Source organism: Zophobas morio, unplaced genomic scaffold (genome assembly GCF_036711695.1).
Source record: "Zophobas morio isolate AGI-343-1 ecotype UQ-CSIRO unplaced genomic scaffold, CSIRO_AGI_Zmor_V1 ptg000002l, whole genome shotgun sequence".
Taxonomy (NCBI): domain Eukaryota; kingdom Metazoa; phylum Arthropoda; class Insecta; order Coleoptera; family Tenebrionidae; genus Zophobas; species Zophobas morio.
This window is the reverse complement of record NW_026972107.1, coordinates 13,139,726-13,161,661: the sequence shown is the minus strand read 5'-3', so window position 1 is coordinate 13,161,661 and position 21,936 is coordinate 13,139,726. Positions and strand designations below refer to the sequence as shown.

The following is a 21,936-nucleotide window of genomic DNA, read 5'->3' as shown; positions in this document are numbered from 1 at the left end:
CTAATTAATACACTAAAACGGACACTACTAAACTGTTCGCCGTGGAAGAAATCCCACTTCTGATGTCGGAATACTACTTAATTAAAACACGTATTAAAAATAATAATGCGATTTATTCGTTGAGGCTAACAAGGGAATGATGTTTGTCACTTCAGCGATAAAAACACAGTGCTCCCGGCTCCAGTACTTCCAGTCCCGTGTCCCATGTTCCCATTTCCGACCCAATACGAACTCGTCCGAGCCATAGCGGTATTTTCATCCCTAATTCCGCTAACACTAAAATTGAAACTTCACTCATGCTCTAGATTTTTTAAATGTCATATGACAACGGTAAATATTTATTGATGTTAAAAGTGGCAACTCCTGCATTTAACAGACAAAACTAAAGCTACTTTCTATTGTGTTATAATTTATTACATTATTCGGAGTTGTTACTACTTACAAAATATCTAGTTTCAAACTACTGCAGTTAAGCACACTTACGAACGCAAACAAGTATGTACACGATTTATAAAAAACAAAATGTCCTTGTGATAACTTGACGAGGTCAATGTCAGTCAAGAGTAATTAGTCATCCTTTACACGCAGATGTCTCCAATCTGAAACATTTTGTACAAGAATATTTACAGAGAATTAGGTAAAAGCTACGAATATTTTTTAGTTTATAAGAAGCTATGCACTAAAAGTGATCATTATAAGTTGTTTAAAATATTTAAATACTGTTGTTTTCTTCAGTTGCCGCAGTAATAATAATAATAATAATAATAAAGACCTGATTTTCGTTTTTTTTTTAATTAATTCTGACGATAATAGTGTGTGTGAAATAACATAACATTACGAGAGATTGCGTAAATTCAGGTTTAAATAAGGTCAAGATTAAAGACGTTTTAAAATGCAGATGGAAAATTTTGATTTTTTGTTGTTTAGAGAGTACGAATTCTCTAGAAAAAACTTTCAGTGTGTTACGTAGGTATATTTTAAATAACATAATTATCATTCACCCAACATAAAAGTGAAAGAAGATGCCGCTTTTTGCCACTATATGTCTCATCAGATCAGTCTTTGAATGCACGAAAATACTACCAAAATTCAAATTTTTAAAAAAATCTGTTTACTATCTGGTAACCGTTTTGACAATTTCATGCTTGATTTTTTTTATTGGAGTGGTTCCACAAAATCGATCACACGATGTCTAAAATATATGTTCTCTATTAATCACTTCGCTCGTCGCTATCGTCAAGATAAAACAATCTGAAAAATTCATCGAATCGAAAGGGAAAACTACTGGCAAGGTTTGGTGTATCTGGCGGATATAATGAATGGAATATTTTCGCGATAGAAATGTTGCCAGGTAATACCACACGTGGTCACATCGATGATTATACCTGCGGCTGACTAATCATCTTTCGGTTTTGGGATGCAAATGGTGACAAAGCGATTTAACACATGGGAGAAAATCGTTGTCTGGCAAGTACAAACTTTGTAAAACTGTTAAGAGTTTCGTATCTCCTTACTGTTTCTTCGAACAATACCTTTTTTACTGCCTACGCGAACGATAAACCATACAATACAGTAGTAGAAAAAATCCAAGGTTCTACCTACGCCAAAACAAGAAACATTCTTTCATAAAAAGTTCGTAAATTTTATGTGCATACGTCCAGTCTGGATAGAGTAAAAGTTGATTTATTTACGAAACCTACTTTGTACGGAATTTCGGGTCCACGCACTGCTCTGTTTACGCCGTCAAATTTATTTTCAATGAATTTTTGAGGAAATAACTTTTCATAAACTTTGACTCATTCCCCACCTCCCTAATTTCGTTTCATTTCGCCTGTTCACTTTGAAAATTCAATCAATATCGTTTCATCCAGCTTTTTATCGAATCAATTTACCGCGCCACGCGATTGAGTTATAAAGGTCGTGAACTCTTCAAAATTGCCCTTTTCATTTTCCCGACTTTTCTCATGATGGTTTCGTTGCCACTGCTAATAGCGGCGGCAAACAAATGATCTTTGTTATGCAAGTACACCGAGGACGCTTTTAGACGTCTTAGGGGCGCCTATTGCCAAACATAATAATTGAAGGAGTGCCAGGATATGCGACACTTTGGCCGACAATCTTGTTTACCGTCTGGTTTATTAAGGGATTTTGACGAGTCTTTTCTTGCAGGATCACAAGACTGTGTGTATATGCGTATTATATAATTTTTGCCGTCCTGCGTCACATTCGCAGGACGTCGATAGTCCGGGTTTCTTCAGTCTAGTAGTTTTCCTGGAGTAAATATTGTTCGTCGTAGTTCGAAAGATTTGAACTTTAAGCAAAAGTACTTATGTATAAATTTAATAAAGACGAAGAACTGCACTGTACAAAATTTTTGGTTAATTCTGTCAAGGCTATGACGTAATCGACGTGACTTGAGCGACAATTTACATGATGAATAAGATAATCAAAGACGCAGGATAATTAGTCCAGAGGCTTATGACCTACCAACTTAGTTTCCTAAAAAAATATACTAATCAATGGTTCCGAACAATAAATCAGCCACAATACAATATGTACAGAATTAATACAGTTGATGTTGACATAACATCTTCGAGGTTCCAGGTTTGATTGAACACAAGTTTTTTTTAACAAGGAAAAGTACCCACACATGTCTATAAATAAGTGTCCGTCAGTGTACTACTTGAATTTAAAAATTGTTTAATTTTGCCTCTCACCCTTTGACAGTTTAGTTATAGTTCATATTTTGACAAGGCGGCAAAACTTTGCTATGACAGCCCGAGTATAACATTTATCAACTTTTGAGAGACCGGAAATTTACACCGTTTTTCGCAGAAATAGCGAAAAACAGCATGATGAGTGACGACCTACGAGGTGGAGGCTTTTTTAAATGTAAATAACGTTAATGCCGGACATTCAAACAAAGTCTCCAGCGCAGTTGACCATGAATTCCGGAAATGTCAGTAATGGTGCGCTTAAAATTTCCATGGAGTCTGTTTTTTTTATAGACTTATTTATGTATAAATATTATATCAACATTAAATTACAGTTGTTATGGAAAGCTTTCCCGTGATCATGGTCAAATTAATGGAGTTTCTGTTTGGAGATCACTTATAATATTTTAATAGACTTTTGAAGCTGGGTTTTTGTTTTTGAAAATATAAAAGAATCTTGGAGGCGCTTAGTACCGATTTTTTTTTTTTAGAATATGGAAAAATCTTCGAGGAGCCTTTGTTTTATTTTGAAAAAATTTAAAGAAATCTCGGAAACCGCTAGTGTTTCGTTTATAAAAAATTTGAAAGAATCTTGGGTCCCTTTTATGTCTTAAAAGAATTTGAAAAGATCTTACGGATTCGCTGTTTTTTGTTTTCAAAGAAAAGGGGAAGTTTTTTATATTACATAACTTATTTAAGAAATTGAACATGTTGTATTGTTTGTGCTGCAGGGGAGAAGGAAGTTCTGTTTAAATCATTTTAGACCAATTTTTAAGCGGGCGAATGGCTACTTTTATGTTTTCTCGACTTTTTATGACTCATAGAGTATGAAAAAATAGACTCCCTTTTCCGTCCGTCTGTCTATTTGTTTGTGTGTGCTGGTTTTTATTAAAAGATAATGTCCAAAATTATCGGGCTGTTTGTTCTCGAATTTTTTATGTATTTTAGGAATGTCCTGTAGTTGGTAAAATGCTAATCAAAATTTGTGTGACCATCACCATCAACAATTTGATGGCATCAACTCAAAATTTTGCGTAGTAAATGTCATTAAAGTTTCCCAAATTGGCATACTTCTACATTGGTTTTATTTTCATTTTTGTATGTATTGTGTTTTGTAACAATTTTTTGGTTTTGTTCACTTTTTATAGTCACCTTCTTTTTATTGTATTTTTTTATGAACTTTTTGTTACGTTTCTTTTGTATTTTTCATTAGCTCTTTTATTGTCACTTTTTATAGTCGCATTTTTTTGTCGATTTTTTATGGCCCTTTTTTTGACTCTTCTCGTTTAGTCGCTTTGTTGTATTTTTTTAGCACATTTTAAAAATGACTCTCATTTTTGTAGGGATTGTTTCATCAGTTTTCGCATCTTTTATGACCTTTCTTGACTCCTTCTGTTAATCACATTTTTTGTCCTTTTTATAGCTTTTTTTTGTTCTTTGTTAATTTTTTTGTTGGTATTTGTCGCGGTTCTTGGTCATAGTCTTTTTTGTCACTTTTCGGAGTCTTTTTTTTTTCTCACTTTTTGTAGTCGCCTTTTTCTTTGTTTGTTATGTCTTTTTGCAGTCTTTTTTGCGGACTTTTTGCCACCTTTGTATAGCTTTTTCGTGACCTTTTTTCACATCCTTCTTTCAATAGCCTTTTTTGTCCCCTTTTTAAGTAGTAAGTAAGTCGCCTTTTTTTGTTTTGTTGATTTTTTGTCCTCTCTTTTTGTAGCCTTTCTTGTGGACTTTCTGTCGCTTTTTTGTATGTTTTTATGACCTTTTTTTGTCCCCTTTTTAAGTCACTTTTTGTAGTCGCGTATTTTTACTTCCCGAGCGTAAGCTAAGGAAGTATAGTAATTGAGTCCATCGGCTGAATTGCCACTTTCATATTTTCTCGACGTAAATGACCTCTAGATTACGAAAAAAGTGGTCTCCCATTTCCGCCCGTCTGTCTGTCTATCTGGTGTCTGTATCCATTTTTATTAGACAAGTAATCTCTGAAAGTACTGGACCGATTGTTGTCAAATTTTCTATGTATATTGGGAATACCATCCAGACGTCATCTCCAAAATTTATAACAAAAAGTTTTTTGAAATTAGACACCCAAAACTTTTGTAAAAAATTCAAAACTGAATATCCATATTTTGTAAAATAACTTTGAAACTGCAAAACCGAATGCTCTGAATTCTTGGAAATATTGTAAGGATATCGTAATCATAGTAAATCGTTATTAAGCAAAATTTATTCGTTTATGCCCTCCCAAAAAATTGATGACGTCGTCTTAAAATTTTGCCGAGTAAATCCTATTCAAAATGTGAAAAATATGATGAGTCTATATTTGTAATTTATCACTGCATTAAAAATTTTTAAATTTCTAATACAGGGTGACTCAGAAAAATTAATGTAAAAGTCAAATCATTTTATTGATGACGTCATCACAAAGCGGGGGAAGTTTTGTCGAAACCTTCGACTAATTTTTTTGTTGATTTTTGGACGGTTTTTTTTGTGGACCTTTTTTTATTTTCTTTGTTTGTGGCTTTTTGTTGGTTTTTGTCACTTTTTGTAGTAGCTTTTTTTTGTTTTGTTAATTTTTTGTCCTCTCGTTTTGTAGCTTTCTTGATGACTTTCTGTCGCCTTTTTTGTAGGTTTTTTATGACCTTTATTGTCGCCTTTCTTGACTTCCTTTATTTAGTGCGTGTTTTGGTCCTTGCTATAGTCTTCTTTTTCGGAATTTTTGCTGGCTTTGTGCACTTTTTTGTGACTTTTTGTCCCCTTTTTAAGTTCCTTTTTGGAGTCGTTTTTTTTTGCTGATTTTTTGACGCTTTTTTTGTGGACTTTTTTTACTTTCTTTGTTTGTGACTTTTTTCTTTTTTGTTGTTTTTTATGATTTGTTTTTTGTTTTGTTGATTTTTTGTACTCTCTTTTTGTAGTCTCTTTTTTGTAGTCTTTTTTGTGGACTTTCTGTCGCCGTTCTGTATGAGTTTTTGGTCCTTGTTATAGTCATTTTTGTCGAATTTTTGCTAGCTTTGTGCAGCTTTTTTGTGGCCTTTTTTGACATCCTTCTTTCAGTAGCTTTTTTGTCCCCTTTATTTTAAGTCACTTTTTGTCATCGCCTTTTTTTACGTTTTTTTTGTTGACCTTTTTTTACTTTCTTTGTTTGTGACTTTTTTGTGGCTTTTGTTGTTTTTTTGTCACTTTTTGTAGTCGCCCTTTTTTGTTTTGTTGATTTTTATGTCTAGTCTTTTTATAGCCTTTCTTGTGGACTTTTTTATGTTTTGATGACCGTTTTTGTCGTCATTTTTGACTACCTTCATTTAGTGCGTTTTTTGGTCCTTGTTATAATCTTTTTTTGTGTAATTTTTGCTAGCTTTCTGCAGTTTTTTTGTGATCTTTTTTGTCGCCCTTTTAAGTCCCTTTTTGGAGTTGATTCTTTGAGGCCTTTTTTATGAATTTTTTTTACCTTCTTTGTCTGTGACTTTTTTCTAGCTTTTTGTTGTTTTTTTTTTTCATTTTTTGTAGTTGCCTTTTTTGTTTTGTTGATTTTTTGTCTTCTCTTTTTGTAGTCTTTCTTGTGGACTTTCTGTTGCCTTATTTTTGTATGTTTTTATGATCTTTTTTGTCGCCTTGTTTTTGTGTAATTTTGCTGGCTTTATGCAGCTTTTTTAGTTTTTTTGTAACCTTTTTTGACATTTATGTTTCAGTAGCTTTTTTTGTCCCCTTTTTAAATAACTTTTTAAGTTACTTTTTGTAGTCGCCTTTTTTTTGTTGATTTTTTTTGACGGCTTTTTTGTGGACCTTTTTTTTACTTTTTTGTTTGTGACTTTTTTGTGGATTTTTGTTATTTTTTGTCACTGTTTGTAGTAGTCCTTTTTTTGTTAATTTATGTCCTCACTTTTTGGTGCACTTCTTTTGGGGTTTCTGTCGCTTTTTTTTGTATCTTTTTTGTGACCTTTTTGTCGCATTTTCTCACATTGTTCATCTAGTGTGTTTTTGGTTCTTGTTATGGTCTTTTTTGTGGAATTTTTCCTGGCTTTGTGCAGCTTTTTTGTGGCCTTTTTTGACATCCTTCTTTCAGTAGCTTTGTGTAGAAGCCTTTTTTTGTTGATTTTTTTGACGGTTTTTTTTGTGGACCCTTTGTTTTACTTTCTTTGTTTGTTTGTGACTTTTTTGTGCCTTTTTGTTGTTTTTTTTTCACTTTTTTGTGGCTTTTTGTTGTTTTTAGTCACTGTTTGTAGTAGTCCTTTTTTTGTTAATTTATGTCCTCTTTTTTCGGTGCATTTCTTTTGGGGTTTCTGTCGCCTTTTTTTGTATCTTTTTTTTTGACCTTTTTGTCGCCTTTTCTGACATCGTTCATTTAGTGCGTTTTTGGTTCTTGTTATAGTCTTTTTTGCGGAATTTTTGCTTGCTTTGTGCAAGTTTTTACTGACCTTTTTTTGACATCCTTCTTTCAGTAGCTTTTTTTGTAGTCGCTTTTTTTTATAGATTTTTTTTGACGGCTTTTTTTACGGACTTTTTTTTACTTTTTCGTTTTTGACTTTTTTGTGGATTTTTGTTATTTTTTGTCACTTTTTATAGTAACCTTTTTTTGTTGATGTTTTTGACGGCTTTTTTTGTGGACCTTTTTTTACTTTCTTTGTTTGTGACTTTTTTGTGGCATTTTGTTGTTTCTTTTTTTAACTTTTTTGTGGCTTTTTGTTGTTTTTTGTCACTGTTTGCAGTCGCCCTTTTTTGTTTTGTTGATTTTTTGTTCTCTCTTTTTGGTAGCCTTTCTTGTGGACTTTCTCTCACCTTTTCTGACTTCCTTCATTTAGTGCGTTTTTGGTTCTTGTTAGTCTTTTTTTGCGGAATTTTTGCTGGCTTTGTGCAGCTTTTTAGTGACCTTTTTTGAATTCCTTCTTTCAATAGCTTTTTTTGTCCCCTTTTTAAGTCACTTTTTGTAGTCGCCTTTTTTTTGTTGATTTTTTTTTGACGCCTGTTTTTTAGTAATTTTTGTAATGGCCCTTTTCTAATTTTTTAAGGATTATTTTGTGCTCTGTTTTCGTGTTTTATGGCATTTTTTGTTCTCTTTTTTGACTCCGTTCTGTCGGTCACATTTTTATGTGATTTTTAGTAGCTCGTTTGTTTTTTTTGGTTAATTGTCTGTGTTTATCCTTTCCTTATTTTTTTTTGTAGTAGCTTTTTTTGTAGTGTCCTTTTTTGACGCCCCTGTTTATATCGCATTTTTTGTGATGTTTTTGGCTCTTTTTTGGGGAATTTCTTGTCCTTGCTCACAAGTTGATGATCACAAAATTTTATTACAAAAACCTCACTTGAAACACACCCATAGCAAACTTCTTGACCCATTATTTAACAAGCCGCACCTGTTTTTGCTTAAGTTTAAAAAATTAAATTGGCATTTTGTTTCATTGTATTTGGGGGGCGAGGGAAGTTCTCTCTAAATAACTTTAACCCATTTTTTATAGACTAATAACTGTTGTAGAGTTGGATATCAGCAACTTTTTTTTTAATAAATCTGTCCAGCTTGTGAATGATTAATGAAACTTTACTTGCAGTTTATAGACATAAAAAAAACAGTATGTGTACTAAAGCTTTGATATAAATACTTAGTTAAAATGATAATAAAATGCACAACACACCTCTATAATTTATTAAAATATAGGACTAATGAATTTTAACACAAGTTTGTGTATCTATTTTGGTAGTTGTAATTTAAATGTTGTTGTTTTTAGTTTACTTACGTACTTACGATGTTGTTACGCTAACTAGCATTGACTTGCTAACTAGTACTTTTTTTATTTTTTTATTTTCTGTTGCATGTGACTTTCGCTCAAAAAAAATCATAAATCTGTTCCTATTTTCAAAAGTTTTCAGATGGGTAGTTAATTAGATTAAGAAAATTAAAAAAAGACGAACACTACAACGGATTTTTTTATGTTTCAGAAAACGCTGCATCCTTTCAAATATTTCCAACTGAAGTCGTCGTTGAGACAACTTGTACATGCAATACAACATCTATGCATAACATACAAATAAACGGCTGTTTATCAAAATTGTGTATAAAAACAACTACAGTTTAAAATAAAATCAACATCAAGAACTAGTCTCAAGTTCAGTTTTAATTGGAGCTCAACTTCCTTGACCTAAACCTTGCCCGGACAATCAAGGTGATTTACGTATAATTTTCCTTTATCCTCTACAAGTTGTCAGTTTTCTTAATTGCTCTGAAGTTAATGAAGCATTGAAGCATTCAAGCTCTTCCTAATCCGGCAGCGCTTTCTCCCCAACACTGCAGCGATTGTGGCCTTTCCGACTCATGGAAGTCCCATTACGAAAATGCAACCAAAACGCATCATTAGCTAGGTCAGAAAGGCCGTTGAAGGTTGTCTGCTCACGGACTCCCACCGAGTAGACAGAAGGCGTGTCTTATCGATTTTCCCGCGTCTTTCTCTTCTTCCCCTTCCTGCATACGTCGTAGATCGTGGAAGAAAGTTTAGAAGATCGAAAATCTCCGCGCTATATTCATAAACATTGCTTTTTATAGCTCGTCTGAGTAACGTTTCATTATAAATTACATTGTTTGGTCGATTCCCCCATAAAACCGACTCATTACTTTTAATGAAAAATTGACACTAAACAAAGTTTGACAAACTGCCGGGAAATTTTCCGCGGTAAAAAAATCCGTGGAATAATCCTCGGATTGGAACTCCCACAGAAATCAATCCGCACCATCACCAGCAAAAACAAAGCGAAACCGGAGAAAGGATCGCGCGTTGTTGGCAGTTGCGACCAGTGGAAATTTCCACTCGCGATATTTGATCGCTTGGAACGCAACCCATTTTTACCATTGATCGGGGCATCCCCTTTCACTCACAATCAAAAGTGGTCACCTGTCATTAACCTTACAGTTTCCGGTTGAATTAAACCAAACTATCCTGTCCGGACGGCCTTGGTCACCTTGGTGTGACATGTTTTAAAAATTCGAATTGGAGATCAAGAACAGGAGTTTGTTCAACCAGTGACGTAATATTTACATTCAGCTTTGAGAGAATTTGCAAATTAACCCTCTACCGGTATTGTGACAATGCGGCGCTTCCGCACTGTTTTGGGTCAACGTTCTGACCCTCAGACCCAAACAACCACCTCGGAAGAGTATCTCTGTCCTAGGAATACATAATGAAACTCGTGTTCTCACTAATGAATCATCGCTGGTATGCAATATGCATGTTTTTCGGATTTATAAAAATCGATAGCCAAGGACAGATTAAGAGATATTGTTCGTCGCAGTTTATTCGTCTTGGAACTGCCCCTCCTAACATGCGACATCGGAGTTATTGCTAGCTATTTATAGAGTCGGTTAGTCAACATGATGTATGAGCGACACTGTTTTATGAAGCCAGTACTTTTCCATTCGGGTCGATTCATCGCGAGGTTTAGAGCGATGATAGTGCGGGTCAGGAAAAAAAAGGAAGTGCTAATGTACCAACACACTGCCATAAGGCATCTTTTTATTCTCCATAAACATACAAATTGGTTCCATATAGCAAGTTAAGTTAAGAAAGATGCAAAATTTGCATTTCGCATAGAACACATTTGTACAAAGTACGCAGAACGATTACCAAATGGTCTTATATTTTATTGTACGTGTTTAATTCGTTAGATATGATTGCGAAACTATTTCGACTGGAATGTTCCACTAGCGGAGTGAGGGCAGTGGTTTTAGTGTCTTCCAATATAGCGCGAACGCTGATCTTAGGCCCCACTAAAAATCAACCCTCCAGTTTTACAATGCTCCACTTATAAACTATGCATATACTGATAACAAGCAATATAGGCTATTTTAAACCTTATTAAAAACTCCTAAATCCTCCCAACAGTCTTTCGATTAAACAAAAATATAATCTCGTAAATAACTACCTTCAAATTGAAGCAAATCGACTAGTGGGGTGCTGAAACGTCAAAGTCGCTGAAAACTTCCAACCGACTCGATATTTCACCACCCCACTATTACAAACCGACCGAGCTATCCTCAATTTACCCTAAGTTATACAATGGATCTAAATAACTACTATTCCTACATATCACAGGGCAATATATCAAATTGCTATACCTGAACATACGTAGTCGTAGTCCGGTTAGCTCCGGTCGCAAACGCAACTCACTCAAAAATTTAAGCCTCACTCCCTAGGAGGTGGAGTCCTTACTTTCCGGGGCTTCACCCTCTTCTCAGGAGCTCGTCCTCTCGCTCTCTGAATCCTTGTTCCTCAGCGACTTCTTCAACTTGTCCAACAATCTGTTGTGGAACTTGTTCAAACTCGACTGGGACCCGTTTTTCGGCGGCGACGACGCGGTGCTCTTGATGGGGCTCTGCAAACTGCTCTGCGAAGTCCTGGAGCTGTTCCTCGAGTATTGTCTGGACATGTTCGCAGGCACGCTGCGGTGGGTGGGCGAAGTCCCCATGTAGTCGGACCCGGGCGAAGTCGACAAGCTGGGCCCCTCGGACTTGCACTCGGACACTTTTCTTGAACGACAAGAAGAGGGATTCGAGCACTCGGAGACTCTGCGGGAACGATTGGACTTGTAGATGTCCCAATCGTTTTTAACAACAGGCATCATAAAGGCCATGGTTGCACTTGTTTTTTTGGATTCCCTGAAGAACGACGGTGAAGTTTGTAAACAAACACCAAGATCACTCTAGGCTTTGTACTTCTTGAGTAACACTTACACACGTGGATGGCTAAAGAATGCAAGTTTCAGCGTGTCTCAACACTTTTATGTCGATTACCGGCGTGCGGAGGCGATCCTGATTGGTCGATGTCGCCTGAAGTGGGGGACACACCTTACTGATCTTTTTTTTCATTGGCGACTGCAGCGCCACCAATATCAACAAAGCAACTAATCAATCATAGTGTTTATGAAAAATATCAAATCTTCCTAAATTGACTTGTTGTTGTCGTTTATGGCAGTTGCATTCCGTTCAAAATAAGTTTATGTATCAGAATTTGCCATTTGGTAAACAGATTACAGCAGCCTGTAAAGTAATTTATGTTTTGTTTTTACAGGTTACTTATTGATGTACTTATAAGTGTATCCAAACATTTAACGTCGTAGATTAAAGTTTTTCCATACATAAACTACGCACGCTAATTGTTTTCTTTGGCTCAATTCCAAGAAAATCTAATTTTAACTATTTTTTTTTAAGTTTTAGGTTACGCGCCATCTCTACGTCAGTAGACTAAACATTTGCATTTTTTGACGGATGACAATTTGACAGTTAAATTGTCATTTCAATAAGCAAAAATACAACTCAGAACAAAGTGTGAAATAGTGCAAAAATGTCGACAATTAACGATGTGGCGACTATTTACAAGCAACTAAAGTCAGAATGGAACAGTTCTAAACCTAATTTAGCAAAAACCGAACAGCTACTTTCGGAATTGAAGGTAAATGGAAAAAATGAGGTTATGTTTGTGATGATTTGTAACTTTCATTGCAGTTGGAATTAACAAATTTAATGTTTTTGCCCACCTCGAATGCCACTGCTAGTAAACAGGAGTTGCTTTTAGCGAGAGATGTGCTGGAAATTGGAGTCCAGTGGAGTATAGCGAGTAATAACATCCCAGCTTTTGAACGCTACATGGCCCAGTTGAAGTGCTACTACTTTGACTATAAAGATCAGCTTCCTGAATCGTCATTCAAATATCAGTTATTGGGTTTAAATTTGTTGTTTTTGTTGTCCCAAAATAGAGTTGCGGAATTTCACACAGAGTTAGAACTGTTGCCAGCAGAGAATATTCAGAACGATGTCTACATCAGGCATCCATTGTCTATAGAGCAGTATTTGATTGAAGGAAGTTATAACAAGGTTTGTTTGAAAATGAGTTGTGCACTGTCTTACATTTTCTTGTAGATATTTTTAGCAAAAGGTAATGTTCCTGCGAAAAATTACAACTTTTTCATGGATATTTTGTTGGACACAATCCGTGGCGAAATCGCCGTTTGTGTAGAAAACGCGTACGAGAAAATTTCACTGAAAGACGCTGCAAGAATGTTGTATCTACCTAATGAAGAGGCTGCAAAAGCATTTGGAGCTAAAGTAAAAAAAAAATTTCTTAGTTTCCTCGCTATAAACTTTTTTTTTTTTGTTTTAGAACAAAAAGTGGAAGTTGGGGCGTGATAACTTTTTCCACTTCGCCCCTGAAGTCAAGAAAACAGATGAACCCATCCCTTCAAGTGAATTGGCAGAACAAGCAATTGAGTATGCCAAGGAATTAGAAATGATAGTTTAATTTTTCTTATTTTTTTTTTATATTAAAATTTAGATTTAAATAACAGTTACGTCTTTGTACAGTCAAAATCGCTCCAATCCTTGGAAAATTCCAACACTCTCCTACTCTGTTCCTCAAACGACTGTTGTTTGGGTTTTCTCCATTTACTATGGTGCAAATCTAACATCCCACCAATAATTTCTTGCGCAAAGTTCTGTGGAAAAAATTTTTCGTCTTCAATCACGTGGGCGAACCCTTCTTCCATTCCAAAAGAAACAAAGAAATATGATAACCCTTTAGGGATAGCCCTGCGGACATCTCGTCCTTTCAAAGATACCAATTTTTTGTTTTGTGCCCACTCAACTTCACACTCGTCTATAGCTTTTTTAAAATATATAGGCGCCATATCTCCCTCCTCCTTATCAACTGAGATACATTCAATATACATGTGTGGATACCGGTTTAAATTTTTCGCAGTTTCAAAAAATATAATATCTTCGTTTTTTGAGGCGCACATTTTTGTGAGAGCCCTCCGAAAATTCATTATATCTTCCCATTCGTTCTCATCCAGTAATGTCGAACACGTCACGTGACGAATCGGCGTAATTAAACAATGACCTTGGGTTACAGGCTCGCATGTTGGCAAACTTAAGAACGCCGTCTCTCCTAATGACACCATAAGATGTTTGGGCATTGTGTTTGACTGTAAACATAATTTACAACTATCTATAGTCTGAGCAACCTTTTGGTGTTCATTAATGGCCCTGTTTATTTGTTTTTGGTCTGTTTTACTATCAGACTCTTTCTTTCTAATATTGTCTGCAAAAATATCTTCCATGTCGTCATTTTTCCGTATTTTTCCAGCCATTTTAATGAATTCTTTATTCTGATCTTCAACTGTGTTATATTTCTCATTTTCAAACATTTGTTGGAGAGAGTGTTTATCATCATCTGGAAAGTATCGTACTCTTTGACCATCTTGATGCGTTTCCACTTTCCTTTTCTTCTTGTGACCACCTGAATATTCTCCATAGTCAGACTGGAGTTTAACTGGTCTTGCATGTCCTTGAGAATCTGTCTGTGTTAATATAACATCCTCTCCATGTGTAGTCGGATTTTCACGTTGGTTCCTAGCATTTTCAAGCTTCTTTTTCAATTCTTTAGCCAGTTCTGTCTTACCCATGAGTTCAGCTTTTACTAATTTTGAAGCAAGAACATTCAGCTTTTTATCAGATAAAACTTCAGTTGTTTCTTGTGATTGTGGAGATGTTTCTTTTTCCACAACTGGATTTGTCTTCTTTTTCCAGTTGGAAGATGATTTAGGTCTGTTGAAAGACTTATACTTCTCTTCATGAACTTCATCTTCAGAAGGTTTTTTAAACTTGGGTAAACCATCTCCGCCATCCTTCCAGTAAGGATTTAGCTCTCTGGTGTGTTTTCTTGGATTATACTGCTCACGTTCCCGTTCTAACCTTTTATTTTCTTCCCGGTTCTTCCTTCTGTCAATATTTGATTCTGTTGCAAAAGACGTGGATAAAGACATCCATTCATCCCTTTTTTCAGACGGTGTGTTAATTTTTACTGGTTCTTTTTGTTTTTCTTGACCCTTGTTACTTTCGTCTGGCGACGAATAATCGCCCTTTTCGACCCATTCATCAAATGATGAAGATGAGCTGGAGCTGGATTTACGAGACCTGTGCTTTTTCTTTTCTTTGTGCTTTTTGTCGTGTTTGTGCTTCTTTGACTTTTCCTTGTGTTTTCCCTGCAATTTGTGAATGCTATTAGTATTATTAATCAAATATAAATAAAATCGTACCATCCTTATTTCGAGGTTAGCAAGATTGTAAATTCGACATTGACATTATTGACAGTCAATTGTGTAACATCTTCAACAAAAGTTCCCAAATTAATCGTCAACAAAAAACATGGCTACAGAAAGTGACAGCTCACAACTTTTGGAAAAAATCTCAAAATTAGATATAAAATCGTCGAAACGAAAAAATTCACTGGGGACGAATTCATCAAACGATACCCTGGAGTACGGCCTACCGTTAAAAGAAGTATATAAACTAGCCTTCAGTTTTTACAAAGGTAAATGAAAAGTGTGAAGGTTAGCATTTCCTCTTAATTTTAATTATTCCAGAAAAGGAAGGCAAGGCTGTCCATTTTAGCTATGAAGATAAATTACAGCTAGTAGCTTTTTCACAACAAGTCCTCCACGGTCCCTTGTCAGAAGCCATAAATAAATTACCCCCATTAGGAACTTTAGACGTTGTAGGAAAAGATAGACGGTTAGCATGGCAAAAATTAGGAAAACTATCAGCAGACCAAGCGAGAGCGGGGTTTGTGGAATTATTAAGCCGCCGATGTCCCTTATTTTCAGCCTATGTTGAAGCGCACAGGAGAGAAAAGAAAGACCAAGAAAGAAAAGCGTATGTGGTTGCTTTAAATCATCAAAACTCATAAATGTGTGACTATTACAGGAAAGAAGAGGAAAAACGCCGATTGATTGAGGAGGAAGAGAGGTTGAAGAAAGAAGAGGAGGAAAAGTTAATCCAGGAGCAGTTGACTAAAGAAGAAGCAATCAAAAGGCAAATTCAGCAAGCTTTAAACGAACAGACTTTTGACCAATTTAGAAAATATGCCGAGCAACAATTTCCCGGTGATCCTGAAAAACAAGGTGCCCTTATTAGACAACTGCAAGATCAACATTACATACAGTATATGCAACAGTTGCACGCTGCACAAAGAGGAGAACAAATTAAAAAGGAGAGTGATAGCGAGAAGACTGACACTGAATGGGTAAATCATTCACGTCGTTCTTTTCTTGTTTTTATGGAAACATTTTTAGCAAAATGATTCAAATGAAAACGGTAACTTGAATGACTCCAATCAAGAATCTTCCGAAAATACTTTAGTTCCTGCTAGTATGTGGACTCGCTCTGGTATTGATGTTTTCAAACAGGCGGTAGCCCAAGCTGAAGGTGATGGTGTGGTGAGGGTGGGGCATGGGGAAACTGTCACTGTTAGAGTACCGACGCATCCAGAGGGATCACGTCTATTTTGGGAGTTTGCAACAGATCACTATGATATTGGTAATTTTTATACAAAATTATATTGCACGGAAAAATTCGTTCATGGTGTAGCAAATATTTTTTTTGTTTCATGGCTTAGGCTAAGTTAGGACTGGCCGTTAGGGCTACAAAAAAATAAGTGGAAAATCATGCAAGAGATTTATATGGTACGTCACATGAATAGATGTAACAAAGATACGGCGCGGCGTTTTTGCACGTTTTTAAAATGTAAACACAATATAAAGTTGTAATAGTGGAAATTCAAACAAACTTGATTGAACACAAGAAACTAAAATATTTTTAACTATGTCGCTGTGACGTTTTGGATTTCTGCTTTACATTTAGTCAGCTACACACACACAAAAGCAACATATAAACGACGAATTAACGAGAATGCGAAAAGTCGCTTGTTACACTTTCATTTCTCTAAGGCAGTAATTCTGTTATGGTTATGTAAGCTTTGTTTATAAAGTGGCGTTTTACTAATAACTTAAAGCATGACACTTTTTGCAGTTAAGTCTTATTGGTTGTTAGAAATTCAATAAAAATTTTATATTTAAAATTTAAAAAATGGAAAAATACAATAAACTAAACCCAAGGAGCGAACGAAACTCGTGACTTTTATTACATTGGGTGCATGCATATCACTTCATTACATAATACCACAATTTCAGTGTATATTTTTGACTTTTTTGTGAGTGTTTATTATAATTACTGTGATTGTTGTAGGTTTTGGGGTTTATTTCGAATATGGCACTCCCACAAGTGATCAGGTTTCGGTTCATGTTTCTGAAAGTGATGATGAAGATTTAGAAGATATGGATGAGGATATCTATGATGAGGAAACTATACAGACTGGTGATTTAGAAGCGGGATCTGTTTCTGTTAATGGTGTTTCCAAACCCCTCCTGACTGAAATAGTGCCAGTATATAGGAGAGATTGTCAGAATGAGGTTTATGCAGGATCTCATCAGTATCCAGGACAAGGAGTGTATTTACTTAAATTCGATAATTCGTATTCTTTGTGGAGGTCCAAAACTCTCTACTACAGAGTCTATTACACCCAGTAATTTATTTTATCTTTGTATGAATTGTTAAATTTTTGAAGCTTGTGAAGTTTTCATTTTTATAATGTTAGAATATGCTTTGAGACACTTTTACAGCGTTTGTCACTTCAGGTGCTCTTTTTTATCTCCAAACTTTGTAAGGACAAGTATTGAACGTAATTTTTATTTTGTTGAATGTTCTCTTTTTTTCTAGTCTTGTTCTTAAAACTGAAAACTATTTAGAAAGTATTGTTAAGATAAAAAAGTCTGTGGTACCTAATGAAATAAGAATACATGATTTGTGCAATTTTTATGTTTATGTAGAATAAATAAAAAGTATTGTACAAATGAACCAGCTTTATTTCTTAAAAAAGAATGTAGATAAGGCACATGCATATCAAATTACTTAACTTAATACATCAAACCATCATGCAAAAATAAAAAACTTCATGGCGTTTTCTGCAGCAGCTCCTGGGAAAACATAGGCAAACTCCTCAGCTTCTTCACAATGGCACCACTGATCTCACCTGAACCTTTAGTGGGGCTTAAAATGAGTCTTCTTCTCAATTTTGGGTTCAGACTGGGTCTCCTGGGCACGCTCTCCATTGAACCCTGCTCCTTGCTCTTCCTCGCCGAGCTTCTGTCCAACTCAACAGGTGACCAGATGATGGGCTTCCTCCTGGGTCCTCTCTGAATTATAACCAACTCATCAGCACTCACATTCTTATTGGGCGTTTCTTCGTTAAGACTTTCGTTAAAACTAATTTCGGTCAGCGCCAGCCGGGCGGAACGCCTGGGTTCAACCCTTTCGTCTTCTTCCGCCATTGAGGGTGTGAAAGTTACCGTTATTAGCCCAAAAACCGTTATGTCTGACTTGGGGTTGCATCGGCCATTTCCCGAGACGCTTCAGGGCTGGATTTGGCCGGTTTTCGTTGATTTTTAACACAGATTTTCACTAAATTTAGTTTGTTAACCTATCGTGAACCGGCAACTGCTCGAGCAGGTTTCCCGGGCGCGCTAAATTTCCCTCTATTTTCTGGTACACGCGGTAACGACTTTCCCCCACCACTGGAACTAGAGGCCTCTGTCAAATCAGCTGATTAACCAGATGTTATTTATTTACCGGCTGTCAGATTTCACCGGTCAGCTGGCTGAACATTACCGATTTTGGATTCTCAGAAATGTGAAAGTGGAAATGGCAGTCGTCTATCTATTCTGGCCACTTTCGCCATTTTTACATAGTTATGTCAATCGTGGCACCATTTTTATTTTTATGTCATTTAAAAAGCACAGCCTACTGTGGTTTTAAATTTCACTCTATTATTTACTACGGAATTAAAGTTTTTATTTTCCCAATATTAATAATAAGTTACAACAATATAATAAAAACTCGATAAATTTAAATCTTAATTTGCTAATAAAATATACATTTTGCTGCTTATGTGCTCTCTAATAGCTTGCTTTGAGCGGCCTACATATCAGAAATCTCTTCTTCATCTCCACCTATGGCTTTCCAAAACGCAGTGACAACCTGCTCGGCACACTGTTTCCTCTGATTTGTAGGTAGTGACTGCAAACTCTCCTTCATCATACTCAGCTGTGCAAACAAATCGCTAAAGTCGTCAACTGGATCATTTGCGGGAAACTCATCGTGTTCCACGTTATCACTACTCGTTTCTTCACCTACATTTTTCTTCTGGCTTTTCATATTCATGTTTGACCAGGTGTGGGTTTGCAAGGCTTCCACCACTCTATCGACACCAATTTTCTCTTCGATTATGTCTTGTTCGCACGTTTGTTGCGCCGGGTACAACTCGATTAGTTCAAAGCCGCGTTGAAGACACCATTCTGTGGCCGCCGCTTTCGTAATTTTTGTGTCGTTTGTACAGTAGTTGGCAATTAAAAGTTTAATTTCGGGATCACAGTCGTCCTCTATAGCTGACCACTGAGTTAGATCTTGCAGCCCCGTTTCTTTGTTTGTGTCCATGTGAATTATTAGCGCTTCGACGTTGTCGTTGAAAGTTTGACTCCTCTGGTATTGTTCGTTTATACCTATTATGTCCACTTCTGCTGTGTAATATTTTGTTTCTATTTGCCAAGTGTGGGAGGTTCTGTTGGTATCAGTTGGGTCATCTTGGATGTCCGTACATTTCGTTATTAATTTTATTAAGGATTTGGGTTTTGTGTTACTACTGCTAACAATCACTACACTAGGTCTTTCAGTCATTTTTCTAACTTATGCAATAAGATATGGCAATTCTTGATTTTGAGTTTTGTTTGGTGGCTTGACAGCCGTACGTCAACAATCGTTGAGGTTAGGTTTTCATAACCTATTATGTTGACACGTGTTGTCACAATCTTACAACATTTTAGTTAATTGGGAAAAATGGAAGAGGTCGAAACGGAAAATCGTGTCAATTTTATAACGTGCATCAAATGGGTGAAAAGAGGAGTGGCAAGGGGTCAACCCGAAAAGGTAATTAAAAAAAAATTGTCCCTTTATACCAACATTTTTATTGTAGGTACAATTATCCAAAGCCGAGTTAGTTCAAGTAATTAAAGACACAAAGAAAAAATTAAGGTAGGTTTAAGTTCGTTTTGGTGTATAATGTAACACTGGAAGTTATTAGGGTCACAAATGAAGGAGCACCACAAGGGGAATCCTCAACACAAGATGAATTTAATTTAGAAAATTATGACGATGAAAATGGTAATTTATTAATTTGTAATTGCCTGGGAGTAACTATTTTTTTACTGTCGCAATTTTAGAGGAAGAAAGCACAGCTAGCGCGCTAGGAATCAGTTCTTTGGCTGATCTTCAAAATAATGCAGAAGACAACTTTTCTGAATCTGATGATTCAGACAAAGAAGATGAAATTATTAAACCTACAGATAATTTAATATTAGCGGGGCACGTAGAGGGAGATGCGAGTACGCTTGAAGTCTACAGTAAGACACTTATTTTTACATTTTTTACAAACACATGACACTATTTTTTTTTAAGTTTATAATGAAGAAGAGGAATCTCTTTATGTCCACCACGATATTCTTCTGCCTGCTTTTCCTTTATGTTTTGAGTGGCTAGATTATGAACCTAACGCCCCCAAGGGCAACTACTGCGCGGTTGGTTCAATGACACCAATTATACAAGTGTGGGACTTGGATATAATAAACTGTATAGAACCCGCATTCTCATTAGGCAAAACCGGCAGCGTGAAAAAAAATCGGGCTAGAGTAGGCCACAAAGACGCAGTTCTTTCATTGGCGTGGAACAAGAGTTATGAACATGTTTTAGCGAGTGGTTCTGTAGACAAAACAATTCTTTTATGGGATCTAGAAACTAAAACACCAAACACAACAATTACGGCGTTCAATGAAAAAGTTCAATGTTTGCAGTGGCATAAACTAGAAGCACAAACTTTATTAGCGGGTAATTTGAAAATATATTGGTGTACACTAGAAATGGTGCGATTTTTCCAGGCGCGTGTGACAAAAAGGCGAAAATTTTCGACTGCCGCAGCCCAGAGTCCCATCAAACGTGGGATATTCATGGTGAAGTGGAAACCTTAGTTTGGAATCCTTTGCAGCCGTTTTCGTTCTTTGCTGGGTCTGATTCAGGCCACCTCCAGTATTTTGATTGTAGACAAGGTATACTAATTTTATTTAACACATAATTTGTACTAATTATCATCGTTGTTAGGTCAACTGTGGTCAGTAGAAGCCCACGAGAAAGAAGTTACTGGTTTAGTGGTCAGTAATCAGTGTCCTGGTTTACTGGTTACCTCATCTCCTGATGGAGCAGTAAAAATTTGGGATTACACACAAGACCAAGTCACTTTTGTCCACGAAAAAGATTTTAATCTGGGACAAGTACAGTGCTTGGATTTATCGCCAGATGCGCCGTTCGTTATTGCCGCCGGTGGCGACAACAAATCCAACAATTTTTTGGTGCATGATTTGAGAAATATGGACGTTGGTAAGTTGAAATGGTCACAAAAATTTAGAAAGCAACTGATTTGGTTGAGTTAAATTTCACTGATATGGCAGCTCAGTTTCCAAAAATAAAAATAGTTGGCGTTCCGGTTAGTCATGATGTATTACCAGCAATCGGCTTATAATACTTCATATTTTGAAAATGTCGCAATTATGGAAGTATGCCAAGTTAATGTTATACACGTACAGGGTGGAACTTTACTTCCGTCAATTGTTAACGTCAGATTAAAAATTATACGAACAGTGTGTTATTTTTAATCTGGCAATATATCTACTGTTGATAGTTATGTTATGGCTTCTTTTTATCTTTTGTAATAGTTAATTTTTTACGGGCGTGGATAAAATTATGCAACATATTATACACAAATTAAAGGTGACGTTGATTATATTTTCAATTCAATAAAATGTACAAAAAAAAATTTTAGGTTGACGTTCTTTTTTTGCAAAATTGTTTAACACATATTATGAAATTGTCGGGTTAACTGTGAAACACTATTTTGGGTTGAGTGGATATTTTCACGCCCTTAAAAAATGAACTATAATATTATACGAGTTTTTTCCATTTAAGTAAATTGTTATTTTCATTATAAGTCAATATGACATTGAAATTTTACTTCATTTTTCTAGCAATTTCCATCAATATAATCAATTAATTTGTAATTTCAGTGAAAAACACATTTGGAACACGACAACTAGAAGAATTAGTTCCAGACACTAATGAAGAAAGTATGAACACTGATTGATTCCATTAAACCACAATGTAATTAAAATCACATTTTGTATGTTGTAAAGTATACAATAAAAACTATTTCCCAAAGAAATTTGTTTTAATTACCCTACCAAATCAATAAGGCACCTATAA

At 35.7% G+C, this 21,936-nt stretch overlaps 6 protein-coding genes and 1 long non-coding RNA gene across 7 annotated transcripts in view; 4 read left to right on the top strand and 3 right to left on the bottom strand.

The window, feature by feature from the left end:
- The window catches only part of LOC135127819 (uncharacterized), a 31,411-nt gene extending 22,657 nt beyond the window's left edge, over nucleotides 1-8,754 (top strand). Inside the window, exon 3 of the long non-coding RNA XR_010280286.1 lies at nucleotides 8,637-8,754. This is a non-coding gene — a long non-coding RNA (uncharacterized LOC135127819). The remainder of the gene's footprint in view (nucleotides 1-8,636) is intronic.
- Nucleotides 8,755-10,168: 1,414 nt separating this feature from the next.
- Nucleotides 10,169-11,457, bottom strand: LOC135127810 (uncharacterized). The gene has a single exon (XM_064054444.1). The coding sequence runs from the start codon at nucleotides 11,316-11,318 to the stop codon at nucleotides 10,920-10,922; it is 399 nt and encodes a 132-aa protein (XP_063910514.1). The 5' UTR covers nucleotides 11,319-11,457; the 3' UTR covers nucleotides 10,169-10,919.
- A 495-nt stretch (nucleotides 11,458-11,952) lies between these two features.
- Nucleotides 11,953-13,027, top strand: LOC135127783 (26S proteasome non-ATPase regulatory subunit 8). The gene is made up of 4 exons (XM_064054404.1): nucleotides 11,953-12,136; nucleotides 12,190-12,558; nucleotides 12,604-12,789; nucleotides 12,845-13,027. The coding sequence occupies exons 1-4, from the start codon at nucleotides 12,029-12,031 to the stop codon at nucleotides 12,980-12,982; spliced, it is 801 nt and encodes a 266-aa protein (XP_063910474.1). The 5' UTR covers nucleotides 11,953-12,028; the 3' UTR covers nucleotides 12,983-13,027.
- Nucleotides 12,932-14,857, bottom strand: LOC135127766 (CWF19-like protein 2 homolog). The gene is made up of 2 exons (XM_064054367.1): nucleotides 14,778-14,857; nucleotides 12,932-14,723 (listed from the first exon to the last, which is right to left on the bottom strand). The coding sequence occupies exons 1-2, from the start codon at nucleotides 14,778-14,780 to the stop codon at nucleotides 13,029-13,031; spliced, it is 1,698 nt and encodes a 565-aa protein (XP_063910437.1). The 5' UTR covers nucleotides 14,781-14,857; the 3' UTR covers nucleotides 12,932-13,028.
- On the top strand, nucleotides 14,854-17,433 carry LOC135127770 (Golgi resident protein GCP60). The gene is made up of 5 exons (XM_064054382.1): nucleotides 14,854-15,052; nucleotides 15,105-15,393; nucleotides 15,445-15,763; nucleotides 15,813-16,056; nucleotides 16,765-17,433. The coding sequence occupies exons 1-5, from the start codon at nucleotides 14,887-14,889 to the stop codon at nucleotides 17,103-17,105; spliced, it is 1,359 nt and encodes a 452-aa protein (XP_063910452.1). The 5' UTR covers nucleotides 14,854-14,886; the 3' UTR covers nucleotides 17,106-17,433.
- On the bottom strand, nucleotides 17,421-19,311 carry LOC135127790 (alpha- and gamma-adaptin-binding protein p34-like). The gene is made up of 2 exons (XM_064054416.1): nucleotides 18,205-19,311; nucleotides 17,421-18,155 (listed from the first exon to the last, which is right to left on the bottom strand). Exon 1 carries the CDS (start codon nucleotides 19,306-19,308, stop codon nucleotides 18,553-18,555), a length of 756 nt encoding a protein of 251 aa, XP_063910486.1. The 5' UTR covers nucleotides 19,309-19,311; the 3' UTR covers nucleotides 17,421-18,155; nucleotides 18,205-18,552.
- Nucleotides 19,312-19,454: 143 nt separating this feature from the next.
- Nucleotides 19,455-21,895, top strand: Nclb (no child left behind). Its single transcript, XM_064054392.1, has 8 exons — nucleotides 19,455-19,557; nucleotides 19,604-19,662; nucleotides 19,712-19,791; nucleotides 19,851-20,030; nucleotides 20,086-20,511; nucleotides 20,562-20,729; nucleotides 20,782-21,057; nucleotides 21,741-21,895. The coding sequence occupies exons 1-8, from the start codon at nucleotides 19,468-19,470 to the stop codon at nucleotides 21,815-21,817; spliced, it is 1,356 nt and encodes a 451-aa protein (XP_063910462.1). The 5' UTR covers nucleotides 19,455-19,467; the 3' UTR covers nucleotides 21,818-21,895.
- Nucleotides 21,896-21,936: the final 41 nt, after the last annotated feature.

Bases quoted from the DNA above. Each gene is read 5' to 3' on its own strand.
- LOC135127810 (XM_064054444.1), bottom strand. From the start codon at position 11,318: ATGGCCTTTATGATGCCTGTTGTTAAAAACGATTGGGACATCTACAAG.
- LOC135127783 (XM_064054404.1), top strand. From the start codon at position 12,029: ATGTCGACAATTAACGATGTGGCGACTATTTACAAGCAACTAAAGTCA. The intron at 12,137-12,189 runs GTAAATGGAAAA...CTTTCATTGCAG, and splicing joins AGCTACTTTCGGAATTGAAG to TTGGAATTAACAAATTTAAT. The intron at 12,559-12,603 runs GTTTGTTTGAAA...ATTTTCTTGTAG, and splicing joins TTGAAGGAAGTTATAACAAG to ATATTTTTAGCAAAAGGTAA.
- LOC135127770 (XM_064054382.1), top strand. From the start codon at position 14,887: ATGGCTACAGAAAGTGACAGCTCACAACTTTTGGAAAAAATCTCAAAA. The intron at 15,764-15,812 runs GTAAATCATTCA...AAACATTTTTAG, and splicing joins AGAAGACTGACACTGAATGG to CAAAATGATTCAAATGAAAA. The intron at 16,057-16,764 runs GTAATTTTTATA...TGATTGTTGTAG, and splicing joins AACAGATCACTATGATATTG to GTTTTGGGGTTTATTTCGAA.
- LOC135127790 (XM_064054416.1), bottom strand. From the start codon at position 19,308: ATGACTGAAAGACCTAGTGTAGTGATTGTTAGCAGTAGTAACACAAAA.
- Nclb (XM_064054392.1), top strand. From the start codon at position 19,468: ATGGAAGAGGTCGAAACGGAAAATCGTGTCAATTTTATAACGTGCATC. The intron at 19,663-19,711 runs GTAGGTTTAAGT...GGAAGTTATTAG, and splicing joins GACACAAAGAAAAAATTAAG to GGTCACAAATGAAGGAGCAC. The intron at 19,792-19,850 runs GTAATTTATTAA...TCGCAATTTTAG, and splicing joins AAATTATGACGATGAAAATG to AGGAAGAAAGCACAGCTAGC.